A 23,131-nucleotide genomic window follows, 5' to 3' on the forward strand; every position below is an offset into this window, starting at 1 on the left:
TTTCGAGCACTCGATCTGCGGAGTACACGCGGGGCCAACAGAGATACATCAGACCATGGGCACTTGTACACGCGGAGCTCGCGAAATTTCGTTGTATCGAGCGAGCTCGAATCGCTCAGAGAATAGAGTCTGGAAAAGCAGCATCGCTAGTGTAATGAATGATTGAACAGCTGAAAAATCAATTAAGTTTTCATCGATCTATCGTTACAGATGTATTGAATTGCGATGTAGCAGCAAAAGGAAACATACGTAGCTTTCAATTCCGTATTGCGGAATTAAAATAGAGTTATACGTAAATTGTCAAAGAAGACGTGCAAAATGTCAATAAGTTCACGTGTCAATAAGTTTCCGTTTTAATCAGTTATCAATAAATCTATTAAAATTTATTTTTAAAAATGTAACGTGAACTATTTCTTGGATATCTATAAATAAGAAAATTAAAAATGTATAACATAATTTTTTTGGTCAAGAATCTAAAAATTTAAAACGTAAAAAACTAACTTAGGTTCAGAACGATTGAATTTAAACCGTATTAAAAAATGTTATTATGTAAATAAAGAACAACAGAAAAAAATAGAATTTAATGTGCTATTTACATTTTTTAATTAATGTCGTGTATATTTAATTCCTGTGAAAAAATTAGTATACGTATCATACATAAATATAAATATAAATATAAATATAAACTAATAGTATTTTATATAACGAAATTAAATATATTTATTCAAATATCTTCATGCCAATTGCATTTGGGAGGGTACATAAAAAAGTTGCTATCACAAATTGCATTCTCGCTCTCGTAATAAGATGTCACAGTTTTCACGGAGAGAAGTGATCTTTGCGTTATATTGGCGTGCAAACGGATGCCGTTACGGAAAAAAAGGAACGTAACAGCTTGTAAAACAGCTCGTAAACAAGTTGCATTGTAAAATGCGTTCATTTCTGTGTTAGCGGCACGCCGACGACGGACGGAGTAAAATAGGGTTTCTTATGCACGCGGCGCGGGTCTACCCCGGTTCTAACTTCGCGTAAGTACAACATGGGACCGACGAAGATCGGCACCGGCGCACTAACTCTTTTAACGCGGTCGCGACTTCGAGCGGAGTTAAACGTCCCCCTTAGCAGGTAAACTTATTGGCTACACCAGCTACAAATAGCGAGAGCGGCTACCGTGAAATAACGTTGTCTAGGCTAAAGTCTTACTCCCTCGCGAATATTTCCTGGAAAGAAAAAGCCGACGCAAAATACGTCGAAGATACAAATTAATCGATTTAATATCAGCACACTCGGAGTTTAATTCAACTTCCCGATAATTATGTGAGAATAATTACGACATTCTTTTTATAAAATGTAGCAGATAAAATTAAGATATATGGAAAAAGAATAAAATTATCAGAGAATAAATTATCTCTGTTCGTCGTTGCACTCGCTCAACGGTATAGGAATAAGTATTATGAGAAACATAAATTTCTTTATTACTGCATTTCGTAGAAAGCTTTCGTAAAAAGATTTTCTTTATGACGACAAATGTCAGCGAAGGTAAAAGGATATATAAAAGTTATTTTCGTTTTACAGACTTATATGCAGTTTCTGAAAATTTCTTGTAAAATACAAACGATTTCCGCGATAGAACCTTGCGTTTGTTGCTTGTAACGAGACACGCACAGAAAACAGCACGAGATATCCATCAGTGAAAGCAGACAACCAGACAGTTTGCAACAGCATTGCAGCAAACGGAACACGCACAGTAGGCAAGGTAGTTTGTCGGGGGATCCAACAACACTCTGTGAACTTGAAGCTCACGTTTCGTTGTCTTGTATGTGTTGTCTGCTACTTCGCGCAGAGATTGCAGATTCTAGATTTGCCGTAGAATATTGTAATCAGAGATCTCTGCATTTTAGATAATATTATATATGCGCTTACTTTTCGTGCGATGGTAAATCCGCATAAAAAGTTCCGTTTCGCGAGACAGCGCACGAGGAAGCCGACGCAACAATGTATGTACGTTCCGTATGTCGCGCCACTTCAGTTTCGCCACCCGAATATCGCGAGAACGCGCGAACGACGTGACGCAATGAATAAGTGAGTCCCTGACGGTGACGTGAAATTTTGTCTCGGAGCCTTTTCATTTTCAAGTTTCCGTTCGTCGCGGCAGGAAATAAACTTTTTACCAACGACGACAACGCCTCCGGGTTTCCAAGTGTTCCGCAAATATAGACGTTAAATACATTTTTCATCGACATAGCGGAATAGCGAGAATGACTGACGAAGGAATTGACATCCTACTACGATAAAAAAAAATTTCGCATCGAACAATTGGATAAATCACGGAACGTTTCGTATATCTTGGTAAAGAATCCATTCGTGATAAGTAGGACGAGAGAGAGAGAGAGAGAGAGAGCCGAGCCTTTTTATTTCAACCAAAGTTTCGTCAAACGTTAACTTTGCCCGCGATCTTTTTTAAAGTTTCAGCATTGAAACTTCAATGTAAATCTTGATAATCAAAAGTTAAGCTCAACTTGATCCTTTTTTTTTGTTTTTGAGCGTTCTATTTACCGACCTGCCCGTATAAAACGCGTGAACAGGGACGCATTAAATCGAGTATCTCGCGCTCTTATTCCAAGGGCTATCCAGTTAGGGAATCCTCGAATTCAAGTAACGAACAACTTGCAAGTGTAACAACGCGAACGAATAAACGTATCCGCATCCGGTAGAGCTCCACCAGGTCTCGAGACGTGTTCGTTTTCGCGCTTCCTGTTTTCCAGCAAAAATAAAGATTTTACGTGCCACGGCTTCGAGCCACCACCACCAGACGGTGTATACCGGGTGAGCGGCCAAGCGTGCGTTTGGATGTCTCTTCTTATGTTGACTTTGAAACTTGTGCAAGCGGTAGAACGGGATCGATCTGGAGGTATTTCGCCGGCTCGAGCGAATGACGATTCTTAGATGTGGGATCAAGAATATCGCGAGTAGCATTGAAATCTGATAAAATCTAGTATTCGAATCTTGCGTGTTTCAGAACAGATCGGAGAACGTCACGAAAGTAAAAGGAGAGATTTCCTTGCGAGAACATTTGTAGCGCGGAATTTTAGATCATATAATCAAACGAGTTATAAGAAAAAAGGAAAATTTTATTCTTGTGTTATTTTGGGACAGTTATGTAATGCAACGTGTTTCGAGCGATCGCTTCGGCGATAGCTCGTGTCTTGAAACGATCCTACTTCAAAGAAATAACACACGAGCACCTCGAAATAACGTTGTACGCTTGACAAACACTTGAGAAATTTCTTTGAAACTTCGATCAAGCTGTTCCCGATACGAAGCAAGTTCTGAAGTTTTGATCGACGAAAACACAAGGTTTACAGCGTGAGAAAATTTAACGGAGTTATCATACATCGATTACGTCTTGTTGAAAACAAAGGAATGTAATATACGGAAAGAACGTTTTTGCCGGAGTATGTATAAAAACCGTTCTTTCCGTCTTAGAGATATCGCACGAAACAACAAGTATTCAGCATGCATTAAATCGATATTATAGTTACGTTTCTCTTTTTTAATAATAATATCTAAATTGAAACATGAAAATAAAAGAACGTTTACTTAAAGTTTTAGAATTAAAGAATTATTATTTATTAAAGATTATAGAAATTGCATCACAAGGCGTTAGTGTATGATGATTACACAATAATGTTTTAAATCTGAATTTAATTTGAAAATAAATTTTTCCATAAGATGTCATTCTTTAATTTTAATGCTTCGGTTTACTGTGTTTATGAGAAGAAGATTTATACTTTAAACATTGCTTGTTTAAGTGAAATAAACCTAATTTTAATAAATATATATTTACTAAAATTAAGACAGTTTCTTCTCAGTGTAATTACAAAGATAATTCTCAGTATGTATGTGAAAATTAATGTAAAAATGTCTGAAACTTTCCGAGAGTTCCAATTCGGAATCAACCTCTATTTGCGAAAAGAACATTAAACAGTGGCGTTCGCGCAGATGAAAGATTATACCGTGAATCTTCGCGCACAGAGACAAAGGATTTGACAAGATCACAGAAGTGGTAGAAATCGCGCAAAGGGAACTTCATTGAAATTATCCGGCCGCGCAATTCTCAGTCTGTTAGATCAAAGTTATTTCCAATATACCGCGTATATCCCACGCAGAGTTACGAGCTACTTCATAAATATACACGGGCCGAACATCGGAACCAGCGGGCTCCCTAAATTACTTTTACATCGTACGCTTTGGAACGACCGGTACCAACCAGCTAACAGAGAAATAACGCCGGACCGCTTGACAAAAAGTTTCGAAATCCCTTTGAAGTTACGGGACAAAAGAGCTTTTCGACGAGTAGAGCGTAATGGAAACTTCGGACTTGCACCGAAACGCGTAGACCTAAACGAGTTTCTCCGGGGGAGTAGAATTCCGCGCACCCGTTACACCCTCGTCGGCGCATCTTTGCGCAAATATGGGTGTCTGGGGGCGACTAGAGACGAAGTTCTATTAATTAAAAGCCGAGGTGCGTAGATTACAAGTTTGCTCTTTCCACGTTTTAAATTGCCCTTCATTATGCTCGCGCTGCGAGCTGGATATATAATTCACCGAGAATGACTTTGCGCAGGTAGCGAGATACGCAGTTTCGTCTGAAATAATCGCGGTTCCTTCGGTAGATTCGCCTCATGCGAATTACAATTTCTCTAAGCAGTTAGAAAGGGAGAGAGAGAGAGAGGGAGAGAGAGAGGCGTACTTGTAATGTCCGATGTGTACGAAACTACCATTTGCAGAAGTATAATGCACAGAGTTGGCGCGAAACGACAGAAACTTTCCATTCTACGTAATAACGGTTGTTGGAATTAACACTTGCTTAACTCCCTATTTTAAGAATAACGCGAAATTATAATCGTTGAAGGTTACAAAATGCGAAACTCCAGAAACGGTTTCAATGATTTTCTAGAACCGAAGATGATAAAATCATGCAGCGAACGAAAATATCAATTGAATTTTTTAAGAATCACGTTGACAAAAAATCCATGGTTACAGATTATAAAAATACATTTTTTTTTTTGCTTGTACTATTTTCCGCGCCTTCAAATTGAAATATGATTTCTGTTGCACGAAGCATTTCACAAATAACTGGGTCAATTCTAATTCTGTCTTTATTAAATATATTTGTACTTTATTTTTAACCTATTTTATATTTTAATATGCCATTCTCTTTCCTCTTACGGTTATTTACGAGCATCCACGTTTTGCTTAAGCTTGTAAAGAACGGATAAAAGATTACACGTTAGGGACCACCGCAGTTGGCTCGTCGGTATTGTGTAGAGACCATTTACAGGATAAATAAATTAAAGGGGAGAACCGCGCGCCCCGCACCATGCATTACCGCTTTCTTAATCCTGAATTCTCAGTGAGTACCCTACAATCTCATATGACGGTCGTTCGCGTGCGAAAAGAAATTTTTATTAAGCAACCGAAATCCTGGCGGACCGTGGGCGAAAAATCGCGTGTGAACGGAGGACGGATGTGTTTACGATTCCGTCGAGATCCATCGACGGGACTTACTGTTGACGCAGCGCGGTTGACATTCGGCTCCCGCCGCGGGGAAAGAGAGACCCGACGCGAGAATTGCTCGTGCAAACAGGATCGGGTTTGTCGAAGGCGAAGGAACCGCAGGTGAAGTTCGTAAAAAGGACGGACGGAGGAGACGCGGCGGAGATCGCGCGCGACGAAAAAACACGCGTTTCCTCGGTGACGCCTCGAGTGTTCTCGCAGTCGCGAACGGAATAAGTAATGCGAACTGCGACAGGAGATTTAGCATGGAGCTTCTTCTTCGTATACAACCTCATTACGTACCGGGGACGTATTTTTGGGGCTGAGCCGACAGTAACAACGCCGTAAATTGCAGCAATCGCTCAGTTACCTTCTCCTGCCCTTTGTCAGTCATTCGTTCTCGTGCGAGCCGTGAGAAAAACGCGCGGAAGGGACAGACGAAATGATTTGGTAATATATCTGCATGCCGGTACAAAGACTATCGGGAATTATACGATAAGGCGTATTACGTGGAAAAACTCTTTTTCCAATCGCGTTTCTATATAATGGCAATGTTATATTTTTGAATTGTGTCTTAATAATTATTTTGTATCGAACATATCCTTTCTGTCGTTCTAAAATATCAATAAATTTAGTTTAACTCGACAGTTTTTTTAATTAAACCCCGTACATTATTTCTCATCAAAGATGCAAACTAAAATATCTAGATGTTTGTGTTATTTTGCAGTGATATTTTTATGGAAACTTTTAAGTTGAATTTAATCCGTTTTAAAAATTAGGTTTTATTCTATATTTTTGATATTGGAATATTTTTTAGACATAGTAACAAGTCCCCTTCATTTGCATTATTGACGAAAACAAGGTCGCGAAATTGATTTTCATTTATTCGGCCAACGTATAATTAAGTGTGTGCAATGTATAGGTAAAGAAAAATTGCTTGAATTACGTTTAAATTTTTCTACGGACAAGTTTTTCTAGTAGCGGACCGCATTTCAGGATCGTGATAATTTTTGATAATATTCAACTTTCATAATGAGATGCGGTTCGAGAATTATTTGAATTTCGTTAACAGAGATTTCCATTTAAAATCAAGGCTTTTTATCGGCGCGGAATAAAAATTTCAGAGTGCTGCTCTGTCGAATGGAAATTAAATAACACGTCGTCGGCGATAACAGCGCAAACATTAGCGTGGGATATCATAAAACGACAAGAAACACAGCATCGCTGATTGGCAGAAACCCCTCGCTTAGCGGTAGATATGGGCGGTAAAAGCGTGGCCTGTTGAAACACGCAATATCAAATGGTGAGAATTAGAGTTTCATTTGGGCCGTGTCTCATAAAAGGAATCTCAACCTTCAGTAACAAAAATCGATGCAACATTTCGTGGAAACGCATCGCACAATGTATCGTTTCGCACAATACAATTTTAAATTCTCAAACCACGTCCTCCATTGTCTCCACCCTCTATTCTGATTTCTCACAATATTCCAATCAATATTTGGGTTTACAATTCCGTTTGTCAAGCGACTCGACGAATGTGTGCATCGAAATTTCGCAGCAAGCTTAAAAATTTGGGAGTTTATTTCGCCATAAATCAATTTCGGAATTATCCGATGAACGTACATCAGCTTTCGCTGATGAATCCGGTTAAGCGCGTCCGCCCCCCCCCCCCCTGCAGATTGGAAATGATAATGTATTTTCTGAATATACATGTGTATACATTTCTGTCCCCCTCGGAATTCATTACAAAACTGATAAAGTATATCGCACCGAACTCCCACTGACGTACGTCGGAAAACGCAATTAGAAGATTAGAACAGGAGTGAACCGCGGTACGACCGAGTTTCACTTTCGTGTAATACTATGTGGATGTGTAGGTGCATGCACTGAGTACGCCACCGAAATTTCCGGACTGTCAATGAAACTGCAGCTGCAATTTACGTCATCAACGACATTTGTGGTAAGCCGCATGCGCAAATTTTGGTGTATTGCGCGCATCATTATCTGTCAAGTATGAAATAATAAAAAAGACAAAATGATAACGACAAAATTATTTTGCAATGCATTGTTTTTCTCATTTATCAGTCGTGTCCACGTATTATGTAAAGATGTAATCTCATTATGCCAAATGCAAGTTCTACGTACATGTGTTTCACATTATTGTCAGTTTCGTATTTGTGACGATAGAATATGTATAATTATACTTTTTGGTTTATAGATAATTGAGAAAGAGAAATTGTATTAAATCATCATATTTTTCTTTCAAAGAGAAAATAAACACATAAATAATAAAAGATCTCTACCAGAAGTAGTATACGACATATGAACTTCTCTTCGCAATATCAATTTCTCGATAAATGAAAACCTCTTTTGAAACTATTCATTGCGCTAAACGAGAATTCCGCTTTATCCTCTTAAGATAAATACTTGGCAATCTTCTCTTGTGAAATAGAGAGATGAACGATATTATATAATATATTCAATTGTTATATAATATAACGTTTTTATACTCCTTATGTATCCAAATCTAGGTTAATGGAAAAGTATCAAAGTATCGGAAACGAAAAGTTTTCACCTGCCATTTGAGTGCAAAAAGTAATTTTTATTTACGAACACGAAATTGAGAAATTAAGGAAGAGCGTGTGACGGATTGAAAAAAACATTAAACTGCAGGCTATATTTGCAATGGTTTCCAAGGTAAAAAGTTTTAACGTGTCGTAATAATTATTATCGTATACATAAGATAATAGATTGACGCGTACATAAGATCGTAATTATTCTGGGAACTTGCTAGTCAACGTCACTCTAATGCCAAATACGCAGCTAATTTGGAAACACCGACTTGCCATATCAATCTCACCGGAGGAGAGACCAGCTTGTTAATGTATATTGCATCGAGATGGCAGGATGGCCCGTCATAACGTATTCTGTATCTCGGGATATTCGAAAATCATTGTGACAATTGCCATTTTTTTGTTAATCAGAGATTATCCTTTATCAAAAACATTATCATAATATGTTAACGATATTAACATAAATTAAATATTATATTTTGTTTCTATTTAATATGTAATATATATTGTTATCTAGAATATTTATGGCGTGCGGCGAAAATAGTGAATGCAAATAATGTCCATGTAACAATTAATTCCATCAAATATTAAATTAATCATTTATAACATTAATTTATTAATTAATGTACCTCTGCGGAACGCCCTGCTATTCAATGCACACAGCTTTAATAGGTTAGTAAGCCTGGCGTATTGAGTTAATCTCGAGATAATGAAGATACTATCTAGAATCACTCTATGGCTAATCTGAAGCTGATCGCAAGCTGCGTGCGCACAGGTTCTCTGTCTCTCAACACTATTATTAGTAAACCGATTAAAAATCAAGGAGATTACTTAAACGGATATTTAATTAAAACTATGAATTGCGTACTCTTACGAACGATCCCGGTCAGTTCGGCCTCATATGATTTTGGAATGCCAGAGATATTGACTTAACTATTTCAATGGCGTTCCTGATTAGCTCATGTATTTTTGGAATGCTGGATATTGACTTAACTATCTCAATGGCGTGCCTGATTAGCTATCACCTCGCTATGTATCTCCCCTTTGACTTCAATCGAAAGGATGTACAGCCAGTTTGCGAACTAACGTTTGCTCCGGGCTTTAATTCTCTAAAGTAAATTAACATCTTTTATAAATTAACATCTTTTTTAAAAGTAGAACGAAACTAATTATCACAGATCACTATGATAAAAGTAAAGTTACGAAGATAATTACAGTATAAATCCACGTATTTTCAGCATAATCCACCTTGATTTTTCTGATCCCCGTTTATCAAACGCTTTTTCATATAATTGAGAGATTACTTTTACTATCTAAAGAAATGGCGGTGACCCCTCTGCTATCCCACCCTCATTTTCCTTATCTTCACTCATTCGAAAAACTAACGGAAGTTAAATGACTGTCTTTTAAAGAGAAAAGAGGAACGCGAAAACTTTCTTATTGCGGTGTTATCACGCTCGATATTACACGTTTCTTAAATAAACACAGTTCACTATTTTGCGACATTTTGCGTCAATGTGCTATAGCAAATATTATTTCATTTTTCATGTCGTACGAACCGGTGCACACGTAAATGCACGCATTGTGAGCTTCTAAGCTATGTACAATATTTGCGTGACTATCAGAGCTCCGGCGGCCTTTGCAGCCGCACTTAAGATATTAAATTAGAAACACGTAGCGTCATATTCCACGGCGTTTAGAGAATCATGGAAGCTCGCATCACACACAGCGCCGACCGACCGCAGACGAATATTCTCTAGCGTAGATCCCGCAGGAACAAAATTATGAATAAAACAGCCGGACTGTGGCGGGCGCGCGTATAATCGCCAACTATTTCACCGTTCGCGCGGTATCGTTTCTCTCGGTCGACAATTATGTAACGACAGTAATACGGGCGGCGTATATGTACAACGACAGTAGTAGTAATCGCCATCGTGGCGATGAGACTCGGCCTCTTGTCGGCCAAGGAGTTACGTGTCGAATAAAACGTCGTTCACGTTGAAAGCGGGATCAATTTAACGATCGCAGTTCTGGTTCTCGCGCGGAAGGGGCGTCGCGAGGACGGTCGAACGGCGAAGGAAGAGCTCCTTTATACGACGGTTTACGCATCTTTATCTTTATGATTACGCTCACGTAAAATCGGGATTTAATATAAGGCCAGCGGGACTTCCTAGGGCGGATCTCATCCGTCGTGCACTCTTGGGCACATCCATCTTGAAAGGCTGCGCGAAAGGAGGGAAGATGAGAGAGGTGGGATTTGTATAGCCGAAAGAAGAGTTCGAATGTATCAACTTAAATATCTCAGGCATAATTCGGACTCTGAGGGAAGATTCGGTTAACACACAAGCTTCTTCGAAAGCTTCAGTCCTCTCAAAGGACGAAAAAGAATTTTGATTAATAAGAATCTTCACGCTTACGTCAATTATACACTGCTTTGGCATAATCAGAATTAAATTTTCGTCACAATATTCTTTTTAATCTGAAATAATATCAAATATAAAGGAATATCAATTTTTATAAATTTTAATATTTCTTATTGTGTGTTCTCATTAATCAAGAGTATTATAATCATTGAATCTATATTTACTTTTCTGAATACATAAGTAAAGATGGTGATGTCGAAATAGAAATTGTTCATCTTTGAAGAAATTTAGCAACTATTGTTGTTGTAATTTTTCATGTAAATTTCGAATAATATCAAATCGTGGAATTACAAGGAATGCGAAAGATGTCGCATTCGACAACGAGCGATTTCGAAGGCGAAACGAATGTGATTGACTTACGAGTTTTCAGATCCGGTGATTTTCCGGGCAGTTATGAATGCGATTCGAGACTTCCCGAAGGGAATAAAAGCGCAACGGGAGGAAACGCACAAATCACCGAGTATCTCCCGAGTATCTAGGACGGAGAATTGCGAGCATTCATAACGCAACGAAGGTGCAGTTCGCGCCACTTACAGAACGACGATAACTTTGTCACCCGGGGTGCCTCGTGGCGGTTTCTGTATTATTCGTACCCTGGGCGCGCGTATCTGTCGGCCGCGATAAATATTGCGAACCCATCAGATTCCGGGTGCCAGGAAGACCGAGCGTTAAAGTGTTCAACTTCGTTGAACGCATTCGAATTCATAACCGAATTTTCTGTTTTTAGAAAACAGTGATATAATTTAAGTAGAAAAATTTGGCATAATTCTTTCAATATTAGTTAAATCATAACAGTAATTAACATTTTCTAAACCTTTAGTCCAATGAGAATATTAAATAAGTTGCGAATAATTAACAATTAAAAAGCATCGCAGAAAAAATGATTTCAAGTAGTATATTAAGAATTTAGTTGAAAACAAAAAAAAATTAGGTATAAGATAAAGATGTAAAAATAATTTTGTTAGACTATCAAAATAATTATGCTAAACAAAATTGGTGCGTTATAAATTTTTATAAAACTAATTAAAGAAATATAACAAAGTTAATTACAAAGTGCATACTACGAATATGAATATGTTGCTACAATTAAAATATCTTACTTTCCTATACTTACAATTTTTGCGATTGTTTCATTTTATATGTTCCTCCTCGCTTAACTTGAATGTTTCAACGCCGTCATAAATAAACGAGATAGTTTATCCTGCACTCAGAACGTTCTAAGCACTTGCTACAAGCAGTTGAAAAAAGGTGGTGCATATACTATATACTATATACTGTGGCGCAATAAGAGCCGTAATGCCCGACGCCATAATTCCACCGTTAAACGACCGACCAAGCGACGTCCGACGCCGTGAAAGCGCGACAGGTCGATCGATCGCACGACCGCCGGCTTGATCGGCATCCGTTATTGCGCGTGATAAAAAAATCGGGATCCCTTGGGCTCTCCCTTTCACGGTGACTCATTATGAATATCAATCAATCTGCGTCATTCAATCCGTTCGTTATCACCAACAATGCCGTGAAAGTAATCTCGAACGCGAACGAGTTAATAATCATCAAAGAACAACAAATTGAATAGCTTTCTTTAGTTTAGATTCGTTTAAGCAATAAAAGTGTTTTAAAACATTTTCAATAATTATATAAAAAAATTAGATAGAAAAGTATTGTGAGATATAATAATCTAATAACAGATTACCTGAATTAAATAATATTTACGCAGTGATCACTTTTTTAATTAAAACAAATGTAAAAGTATTAATTTTAAATAATAATGTACAAATAAGAGAATATTAAAATATTAATAATAAATTTTTAAAATTCAACATTTTACGAACGTTTTCTTAAGTTTTCACTAATCGATCACTTATATTGTTTTATAGTGCGTGTTAACGATGACGTCAATAACATAAACCATTTTATCAGTCTATAAAAATCAATTCTTTTAAGTATTACTGGATTATTCCCATCTAATCCGCTAATGCCTAAAAAGAGAACAAACCGAGCAATCGAAAAGTAGGAGAGTTAAGAAACGGGGATGCTGAATGTAACAAGAAAGAGCGACTTTATCTGCAATTCTCGATACGCGGAACGAATCGGCGGCGAACGATTCTTCATTTCCTCCTCTTTTGGCTTTTGTGACCGTCATGCTATACGGTCTCGTTAATTAGAACCACTGCTACCGGAGCTCGCTTCTGATCCTCCTGTTACCCCTTTTTTAACCCTCCTCTCTTCCCCCAATAGAGGGGACAATTGTTTCTTGCTCCTCATTGTTCCCCCCTTATCGACGAATGGCGAAGACGCTGCCTTGAGAAAAGAGGTGCAGCGCGTAATAGAGATTAATCATTCCCGTTTATACTACCTTCTACGTTTTTGTTACCTTAATTCCCTTAGGAAGCGGACGTTCCTTTTATTATTCCAACGAAAAGAGCAATGGGATCTGAATCAACACCAAAGTTGCCAATGAAAATCGCAACATTAGAATTAAAATCCGAATTCTTTTATAAAATCACATAACGAATATTATTATTTCCGTAACATGTATTCCGCGACGTGTATTCTGTATTTGCATTGAATTTCGACGGCGTATTGTACGAAATGTGTCGTCGCTCGTGGAGGGGAAACATTATTTCGTTCCAGAGCTTATTTACTTTCTCGAACTCCAACAGCTGGGGTGTATATGATAAAGTTCATGTAACGCGGGTAAAACGTATCGAAGTTTGATTACTCGGATCACGGATCACGGGGGAATGGGCTAAAGTTACACGTCAAAATTTGCGTCTGTCGTCAAGCAACTTTCGGCATTTAACGGAACACCCGGTATACTTGTAGAGAACATTTACCTGTTATTAGCCACCGTCGCTGCTCTTCTGGAGTACGTGTGTTCCTTCCCGTTCATGCGACTGGAGGAGTCTGGAAGCAGAACAGAATGCGGGTGCAATTACGATTAGCGCTACGCTAATTACCATCTAATTGCCTAATTACGGTCGAGTGCTATCTATTTTCAAGCTGAGACGGATTAACTTATTATCGGAAAGGTAATAAGAAACTCGTGACTTGCAGGAGTATCCATTAAGTGCGCTCGAAAAGATTTAATTACTTTCTTATTATACCTATGGACGTCGCATTAACAAATGTATAGGACAGACATTGTCGCAACAAATTTCAAACGTAATTTCTTTTACGGAACTTGAAGTCAAACGTTTGCTTCCAGTTTATTTAAAATTCTTTTTTTTTTTTTTTTTTTAAATTTAATTACGTTAAAGCTCTGTAATAAATGCACATACATAAATTAATCATAACACAGAGTATTGCGCACATATTGGCAAAGCAATACATGTGCAAACGTAGTTCAAACAAGCCCAGTGTAAATCTTCACGCGCGTAATATAAATCAATCACCGCGAAACATGGGATGACAAAACAAAAAGATTAGCATGCAAAATATTAGCGGGGAAATTGTCACGAACTCGATTACAATCTGCTCGTCCGCGCCGCGCCGCGTCGCGATTCTCCGTAATCAAATGCACATAATGCGGCGTGGGAGATCGATAAACGTATAACCAATTCGGCCTCACCAATGTGATCCCTCGGACCGCACGTGGGATCTTACATCTCGAGCCGAATGAGTGAGGTAAAACAGTTTGCCCAGCAGCTTATTATGCGCTTGCGGCCAATAATAAGCAGTATGTCAAACGCAATGTGTGCACCAAGGTAGCGCAAGGTCGATATTGTACATACCTGCCCCGCGTCATGTAGCTGCAGCGCACATTCGGGACAATTGTATGCCGGTCGCGAAACTCGCGGGCCGCGCGACGTCGCACTGCACCGGCAGTTTTGCCGCCGCTAAAGTTCTGACCGCTTTTATACGGTTACAGAACGAGGTTAAGATAGGATCGACGACTGTTGCCACCCATTGTCTTCGCGTACTCGCGCTTTGAAACGATTTTCGTGCACTTGTTATCGTTTGGCGCTACGAATGCAAACCGCGGTGCGCGCAACAACATCGACGGTAAGCGCTCGCCCCGTCGTTCGTAATTAGCACCAACCGCGGCGTGTAATAGCTTCGGTCCGCACGAGACACACGTTTAAACGTGTTATTTCGAAAAGTGTTCTAGGTAAATGAATGCTTTTTGAAAAAATAAAACAAAAAATGAAACAACGTTGATGACGACAACACGAATATTCTTGAAAATTTACGCACAATGTTCAATGTTAAAACTGGACTAATACGATTAGATACTATAATAGCACGTTAAAACTATGGAAAATGTTACTCGGCTATATTTAAAAATAAAATTTGACATTACAAAGTTTCATGACATACGACAGTCAAATATAAGTTCGTACTAGATTTACTAGAATATGCTGAACATGATAACATTTCCGTCAAACGGAGTATTTCAGAGTTATCGTAAACATGTTGTATAAATATTGTGCATCGTTTGCAATTAAACTTTTCATCGTAGAGGCCTTTGAAATTGTTAAATTCTGTTTCACTATTTTTGAACCAAATTTTATATCGCTCGTGATATCCGTTAATATTTTATTTATATTAATCAATATTTTGCCGTGAGGATAATTTTTTGTTTCATTATATCTAAATTTTATATCTATCTATCTATCTATCTATCTATATATATATATATATATATATATATATATATATATATATATATCATTATAAAAGAAGATATAACAGGTCTCGTCGCTACATAAAAAAAAAGAGGTGCACAGATGGCCGACGTCGTAAAATTCTTAGCAGAAAACGCGCTTTTGATATATCACTCGCAAAATATGCTTATTTGGAGAAACTTCCTTAGCATCGTAATTTGCGGCTGTACATAAAACGTCAAGGGAGCTACGTCTAATTAATACGTGATGTGGAACAAATGTTTACAGTGTAATGAAGTCGGTAACGCGCCAGACACGCCTGGTTAACGTAGATTAGAATTTATCGTGTAATGCGAAAATATATAGTGTTACGCTGTAGGTCGTGCGAATAAAATAATAAAAATAGCTGTATTAATAATCGGCGGGATAAAAAACAAATCGCGTAGTGATTTTCAAAAATAAAATAAAATTTCAATACTTAATAAAAATTTTGAAATTTTTTTTTTTAATTATAATAATAATTTGCAGTAGTGAGGTAACCCCTTTTATTATATTCACGTCGTTAATAATAATTCAAGTAATGAACATTAAGACAAAAGAGAAAAACATGATGACACTGATTTGATCATTTATTCGTTAATTTTAGACAAAACTCTATTTTAAAATATTATATTACAGTGTAGGTTTATTATTTTCAGAGAATTTGATTTAACTTGCTCAAAAAGTTTAAATATATATAAGAGTATATATAAAACTTTCGGACAATTTTGAATTTATTAATCGATATCAAAATAGATAATAGCACAGAATTTAGTAAATATATATTGTTTGTAAATATTTCCAAATTTTTGTACGTATAGATTCTCACGAACGGAGAGTACATACGCATCTGAATTGTGAATGGCATGACATAATATATTGAAAGAAGCGTTGACTTGATTGAAACTACTATTAAATTGGCTTTCCAAAAGTAATAAAGTTCAAACAGAAGCTTGAATAACGAATAACATTTAAATGACGCTGTCGATAAGGCAAAATGAATTCGATCGGTCCTAACGGGATGCAATCACAACGCCGTTTCCGTTTCCGGTAGTCAATCGTCGAAATCGAAATCGAACCTTACGCATTTGCCCGTGCTCTATCGGGACAGTGACGAACACGCGTTCATTAACATGCGACGATACCCGCGTCCATCTAGTCCATCTAGTCACGTAGGTTTAATCGTCCAATATGTCCGGCCATACATCGACATTCACCTAACTTTCTCTTAATGCATTTGCTTAATTTATTATGACTGAACTCGCAAGTAACGTATGAATGATCAAAGATTCTTGAGTCTCCAATGCAAAGAGAAGAGAGTTTGTCAGTTTCTAAATTAATTTCCATATTCAGAGATTTCATCAATTATTAAATTTAATCGTATCGGTTATTGCCTTTGTCTGACAGACGAACTTACGTATTAATTAATTTCACGTAATCAATTATTTCATTATCAAATATGATCCTTAAATTTAAATAGCTGCGTTTTTTCAAGCAAGAATTTTTTATTATTAATAGATGCATATATGCAATTATGCCACGATAATTGCTACATTTAGTTTTTTTTTATTTTACTTACGTTTCCCACGCATTTCTTTATAAACGATAAATTATTATGTGTATATAGTAAATAAAGCTGAATTACCATTTATCAAAAATTATCTCCTAAATATACATACGTATAAATGTGTCTCAAAATTTACAACTGACGCTGTATAAATTAATTAGTTTTTAAATGTGTATTAATTTCGAATGTACGTGAGACTTGCAAAAAGTTTCATTTTAATATTCGGTAGCGTTATTCCTTTATATATAATGTAATCTACAAACATCATTAAATTTGTATTATTTCATAAACCGAGAAATTGTATAATTTTTATTCAAAGAGCATGAAATACCTTTTATTAGATTTGGCACAGGAGCACTCGATGCATTTTACGTAAAAGCCGTCCACTCGAGCCTCTCTTCAGCCTCATATAGAGAGTAGCCTAAATACGAAATCCGAAATATTAATCCAGTGACTCTGACAAAATTCGCGGATTAAATCGCTCGGATTCGGTAATCAAAAAGTGATGAGAAGAGGTATTCGAGTCGTGAGATTTAATGGACAGACGTCATTGTGTCAAAAATGCGCGCGTGTCAAACTGATGCTACGTTGTGACCTGAGATTTAAAAATGACAGGATCAAAAGTTTGAAAAAGAGACGGAAATGTATATAGACGGAACAGTATGAACTTTGTTTGCATTTTGCAACACACCAATATTACCGCATTGCATTAAAAGCTGGTATATTAGTTTACCGTAAAATTATGTATTTAATTGATCAAATACGAGAGATTATCATACCTCAGAGACGCCGATAAATTAACTATAGCAAATATTTGAAATAAGCTATGACATGTTTTTCTTCTCCACATCTTTTTATTTTCTGCAATTATCATTGATAAAATTTGTGTTATTTATAAACAAATATTTAGATATGTTCTTTTAATAACCTACTTTAAGCCTTTAAGTCTAATTTCGCCGACCTTGCTAGCATCACATCAATGTGTATGAATGAAGACTTCTTTGAATTCTTTCATAGACAAATTTGTATAGCAATTAAAATTAAACTAATTAAAGCTTAAAACGGAAAACTATTAACTCTGTTATATAGTGTTATAATTTGACTCTTTAAACGTACTATAATATATTCTGAATGTTAACAAAAATTGTAGATTAACTGTATAAAATTCACTTATCAATTAGTTACGAAGGACTAGAATTATTAATGTAATGTGAACAGTATACGTAGGCTTTGAAGATATGTTTACCTTGATTAGATATGAGCCGAATTATTGTCACGTGAATAAACGTTTCTCTATATTGACTTAATCATTTAACGATTAAGTAGTAATCAGTATTGTTTAACATAATATAGTTCGAAAAACACGTACGTAAATCATAATTTGAGTTAATTCGGGCATCGTAAACGCACTTTTCGTAATATCTACGGAAAACATTACAAACTGACATTTACAACTGCGATCAATTATATGCGTAACATTAAAACGTTCTCTTTCGCACGAATATTTTACTTAGCGCCGAAATTAAGCTATTCGTTACCATCGTCCTCCTAATGAACATAAATTTTCGTTTTATTAAAGAGTATGGTCACAAGTGTGATTCATTTGTCGATAACTGATCATTTCAGTGCAAATTTTCCACACATTTATTTACGATCTACTTTCTCAATTTATGCTACCAATTGCAATTTGGTTCAACTAAAACTAATCAAATTTTCCGATAATAGATTGCACAATTAAATATTAATATCAAAATAACAACACATTTAGCTTCAAGAATGTAAAGCAAATTTAGTTATGGAAAATATAGGTTACATTCCAGAAAACTCTGTATGTGAGTGTATATATATATATAGTCACATACAGTAAATAATTTTGGTTAAAAAGAGAATAAAGGAAATAAAAATTGACTAGTAAAATCGACCAAAACAGTTTGTCTTCAAAGTTATAAAATTCATCAATTAAGGATATTTTCAAGCTTAAGATCTTAATTAAGATATCCGTTGCTATTAGGTCACTCGACGGTGCAGTCTAATATAAAAGGTAGAATTTGTAAAATCAATATTCAAAAAAGTTCGTCTTCCAAGTTTCAGCAGGTAAGAGTTAAAATCGAGAATAAACTCTTGTATTTCGTTATATTTTGAAGGCAATAGCTTTGAATAAATGAAGAATATTTGACCAACTTTACTCATATATAAATACTTCACAAGCTTATTATTCGCATTCATCACAATAAGTTATGATATTACGACCTCAAATATGAGGGCTATTTGTAACTGAAGGAGTTACGTAATTCCATCGCTAAGTTTAGAACCGATGCGGGCGAGAGTTAAGTATTTAAGACGCTGTTAAAGTTTCACAGACTTTCCCGTGGACTCGCTGGCCAGGTTTTTTGAAGTGAATAGCTACAAGGAGCTCTGCTATATATAAAACATGTTCAGGACACATACGCTCTAACTCTTTCTCTTTCTCTCCCTTGCTTCTTCTTCTGTTCTTAGTCTGATATGGTCGGAAAATTCTTCTAAATATTTGATCACGCGGCCCAGTCCGGATTTTACAGGCCGTACAATAATCCTCGCGGTATACGCCCTCAGCTAACTCAATTCTTCTCTTTCTCTTCTCGTGCTCTAATAACTCGACGAAAATTAAGCTTATTCTCTGTTATCTCCGCTCTCAATCCGCATACTACAGACTCCTTCCACGCGCGCAGGATTAAATTTGTCTAACTCCAGTTGAGAACCGCACATTCTTTCTACCTAAGCAAAATAATTGATGTTGATCTAATAAGGTTTAAAAAAGACTATAATAAAGTGTCGCCTTTACTTCATAATGAAACAATTAAATATCGTAAAATAAATTTTTTTTTTAACATAATATATTTTTTTTAATATATTTGCTTTAAATGTATTTACCATTACCAGTTCACAATATCAATAAATATTTTTGAAGTAGATGAAATATAAAGATCAAGTTAAGATTGTTTTTGGTATTCCATTTGGCATTCCGCTTAGGATTTTATTAGTATGAGATAATAAATTTGAAAATTATTTCATTAATTTTATTCGGTTATAAATTAAATAATAAATACATATTAAGTATTAAAAAACGGACTAAAAATGAAAAGAATTTTTTAATTAATTCTGAAATTAATGGAGAACATGGAAAGATCAACTAAATTAACTTAAAGTAAACAAGTTGACATTTTCATGTTCTCCATCAATTTGAGAATTACTTGATAAAAGAATTTTTTTCTTGTCCTTTGTTCCTTGTTTTTTCATCGTTTTTCAATATTTTATTTACGTTTACATATTTCGAGCTTTTTTATGATTCTTAAATAGTAAACATAAAATTATTTATTATTAATAATTATTCGTTATAAAAAAATAGTTTTTTTATTATGACAGAGAAGAAGAGAGTTTAATCTATCAAGTCTATTCTTTAATGTCATGCGTAAATTTTCGAAGATTGCCATAACAAACAATTTATGAGTTCTGAAATATGTATGTGTTTTCGATATCTTCTGATGCCATAATCGAACATTATTACTGTAACCGGTTTAGAATACGAAGGTGTAGCGCTTTTTAATTTTGATATAATTGAGATAATAATAATAATTACAATATTGTATTTCATTTTAAAATATTTTATATTATTTCATACTACGTAGGAGTAATTGAATTCATAAATATTAATGGATCTAATATACTATATAAAATTAAAAATTATATATACATATTCTTTTAACTTTTATATTTTAAACAGAATTAACAGTGAATTTATAAAATAACTCCAGTTACTGTTTATAATGTTTATATAATGAATTATTTCAATTCAGTAGTAATAATAGAATTTTTTTAAATGTTTTCCATACGCTCTTTTTTAAAATTTAATTTTTTAATAAATTATTTACAGCGTTTCTTCTGTGTATAATTTCTTTAGAATTAATTTTCTTTTAATATTCTTGTAACAAGTGTGTCCATCATAATAAAAACTAACAAAAATAAAACGGTTATTTAATATGTATCGAAAAAATATGCGATTTTAGATATTACACACGCCGAAAATATAAACGACTCCCACGAGCAGACACTTTATCCCTCTCTCCCACGTTTTATAACAGGCTTTATCTTCCAAGACGACTAACATGCTATAACGCCAGTCAACCTCAGTCATCTCGCGCAGAACGTTCGTAGTGGGAAGTAGTCGGAAAAATCGATCGTGATCGAAATTATCACGACAGTGCTGGAAACTTTTTTTAATCACTTTGCGACTCTCCATGCAAACGCAAGCTGCAGTGAAAAAATATTGTACTAAATTATTATTTGTTTCTCAACAATTAAATTTTGTTGTCATTGTCGCAAAAACAGTGTTTAACGAAATTGTTAAACGATTGTACATTAATAAAGAACTCAATCGAGTTTACCAAAGTTATTTATTTATAATGTGCACGTTCGAGTTTTCAGAACGTTTTTAATTGCGGCACAAAAACCTAGAGTTATAATAATCTCGTTTATAATGTAGTTAAAGTCATCTGTTTGATAATATTAGCAAGTTCAGAGTATACTTTAATTTTCCGATACGTACGGATTGAAAAAAAAATTTCTTTGTCTTTCTCAAGATTGTGAAACATATTATTTGCATAATTGGTCAGTTAAGACATTGATACGACACATTACGCTGTATTCATCGTTTCCGTTCGCGAAATATTTTATCAACGGAGTAGATAAGTATAGACAAACATTGCCGATACAACCCGTAGCGACTTTTCAACTGTACAAATCCGCGGCAGTTGTTTCGTGAACGAAAAAAGTATTACGACTGCAGCAGACTAACACGACCGGTGGGGAAAAAAAAAAAGAAACAAGCTTTTGCACCAACCGAAAACCGTAAAATGCACCGTAAAGCGCGTTACTGCGGGCCATTTAGAAAGATCGATCGATCCCGTGAACACTTTCAGAATGATCGATGCACCGTCCCAGTATGCCGGTTCCTTTTTCCAAAATAGAAGACTGAAATCGTTGCCTGTGCGGAGATAAATCACCGATTTTCTCCAGTAGTGTGTATTGAAAAATACGGAAATCATAAATTGTGGTAATCTTGATAATATACAAAGTTTCGGAAAGCAATATATTATTTATTATCGCATGCGTGTGCATTAAAAAAAAAAAAAAATCACTTTTCTTTAGACTTATGGGAAATATCAGTTTATGTCACAGTTCATCGCGCATGTCAAGGCTTGATCGAACCAACCGATTCTTCATTAAAAAGGTGTCGGAACTAAAAAATTACAAACTGCGTCAATTCATCTCTGACATTACGATTTACATTATTTCTTCGATTCAACAAATCGACGATATTCTCTATGACTGAAAGCCCTCTTAATACACGATGAAATACGATGGCCGTATAATATATTTTCATTTCATGTTTTCGTTATTTCTTGAAAATCTGATATCTCATAAAAGAGATAAAAGTGTTTTAATGGGAGCTTGCGAACAGTGTTCCTTACAAGAGGAAGAAAGAGGAAGGAACGAGAGAGCAGAAACGAAACTCGTGAAACAAGACCATGAACCTTATATGTCGTATGATAGTCTACTATTTCCTGACTATTTATTTAAAGGGTCTACTGCAATCTTTGAAATTGTACGCCGGCCATCCTCCGGACCTTGTAAAATGCTCTGCCGATTTTGACGTAAGTACATTTTTTTCTTTTTTATTATATGCCTAATTTTCAATCGGTGATATTAAAAAATTTGAAAATGTAGCTATTATATTTCTCATTCCAGTTTTTACAAGTCATATAATAAGTATTATGTGATTATATATTTTTTCATAACACTTATCACTTCTTTCCTTCGTTATTATTTAATTATGTAACTTGTTTTTGAATTATCTAATAAACTTTAAGAATTCTATTAAATATTATCTCATAATATTTTCTACAAAATGTCGATAATATTTTATATCAAAATACATGTAGATTTTCTCTAGGAAGGGATATAAAATATAGAACATAAAATATATTATGTGTATAAAATACAAGTGTATCAATATAGTATGATCTTCGTAGACAGAATCTGTCTATTAGTAAATAAAGGTGGCGTGCGATATTTGATATCGACAATGATGCGTAATGCTTCGCCGTTCGATTATGGATGCTTGCATGCGTGATTATCGTACAGGATATCCTCGACAATTTTCGAGGTCTGGCTTCTCCATAGCTCACCTGTGCCACCCAGGGGTCGGTGGATACCCCTTGCGGGCAGCAATGTGCCGCGAACGGATCGCGGTGAGTCAGCAACGATAAATCGAGCGATTTATGAAGCGGCACGGCCAACGACCATTCTCGAGGAATAATGTCG

At 35.7% G+C, this 23,131-nt stretch overlaps 1 protein-coding gene and 1 long non-coding RNA gene across 10 annotated transcripts in view; one reads left to right on the forward strand and one right to left on the reverse strand.

Annotated features, from left to right (window-relative positions):
- The window catches only part of LOC105196855 (collagen alpha-2(IX) chain), a 229,835-nt gene that overhangs the window by 162,836 nt on the left and 43,868 nt on the right, over positions 1 to 23,131 (forward strand). For 6 of the 7 annotated variants that reach the window (XM_039450966.1, XM_026135007.2, XM_039450965.1 and 3 more), the window contains exon 5: positions 22,390 to 22,461. The exons of the other annotated variant lie outside the window; for it this stretch is intronic. In XM_039450966.1, coding sequence (XP_039306900.1) covers positions 22,390 to 22,461 — 72 coding nt within the window. The remainder of the gene's footprint in view (positions 1 to 22,389; positions 22,462 to 23,131) is intronic. 7 annotated transcript variants of the gene reach the window in all.
- The window catches only part of LOC113003830, a 222,774-nt gene that overhangs the window by 153,377 nt on the left and 46,266 nt on the right, over positions 1 to 23,131 (reverse strand). For all 3 annotated transcript variants that reach the window (XR_005575073.1, XR_005575075.1, XR_005575074.1), the window contains exons 5-6: positions 17,103 to 17,192; positions 13,396 to 13,465 (exon numbers count right to left, since the gene is read on the reverse strand). This is a non-coding gene — a long non-coding RNA (uncharacterized LOC113003830). The remainder of the gene's footprint in view (positions 1 to 13,395; positions 13,466 to 17,102; positions 17,193 to 23,131) is intronic.

This window comes from Solenopsis invicta, chromosome 6 (assembly GCF_016802725.1).
Source record: "Solenopsis invicta isolate M01_SB chromosome 6, UNIL_Sinv_3.0, whole genome shotgun sequence".
Classification (NCBI taxonomy): domain Eukaryota; kingdom Metazoa; phylum Arthropoda; class Insecta; order Hymenoptera; family Formicidae; genus Solenopsis; species Solenopsis invicta.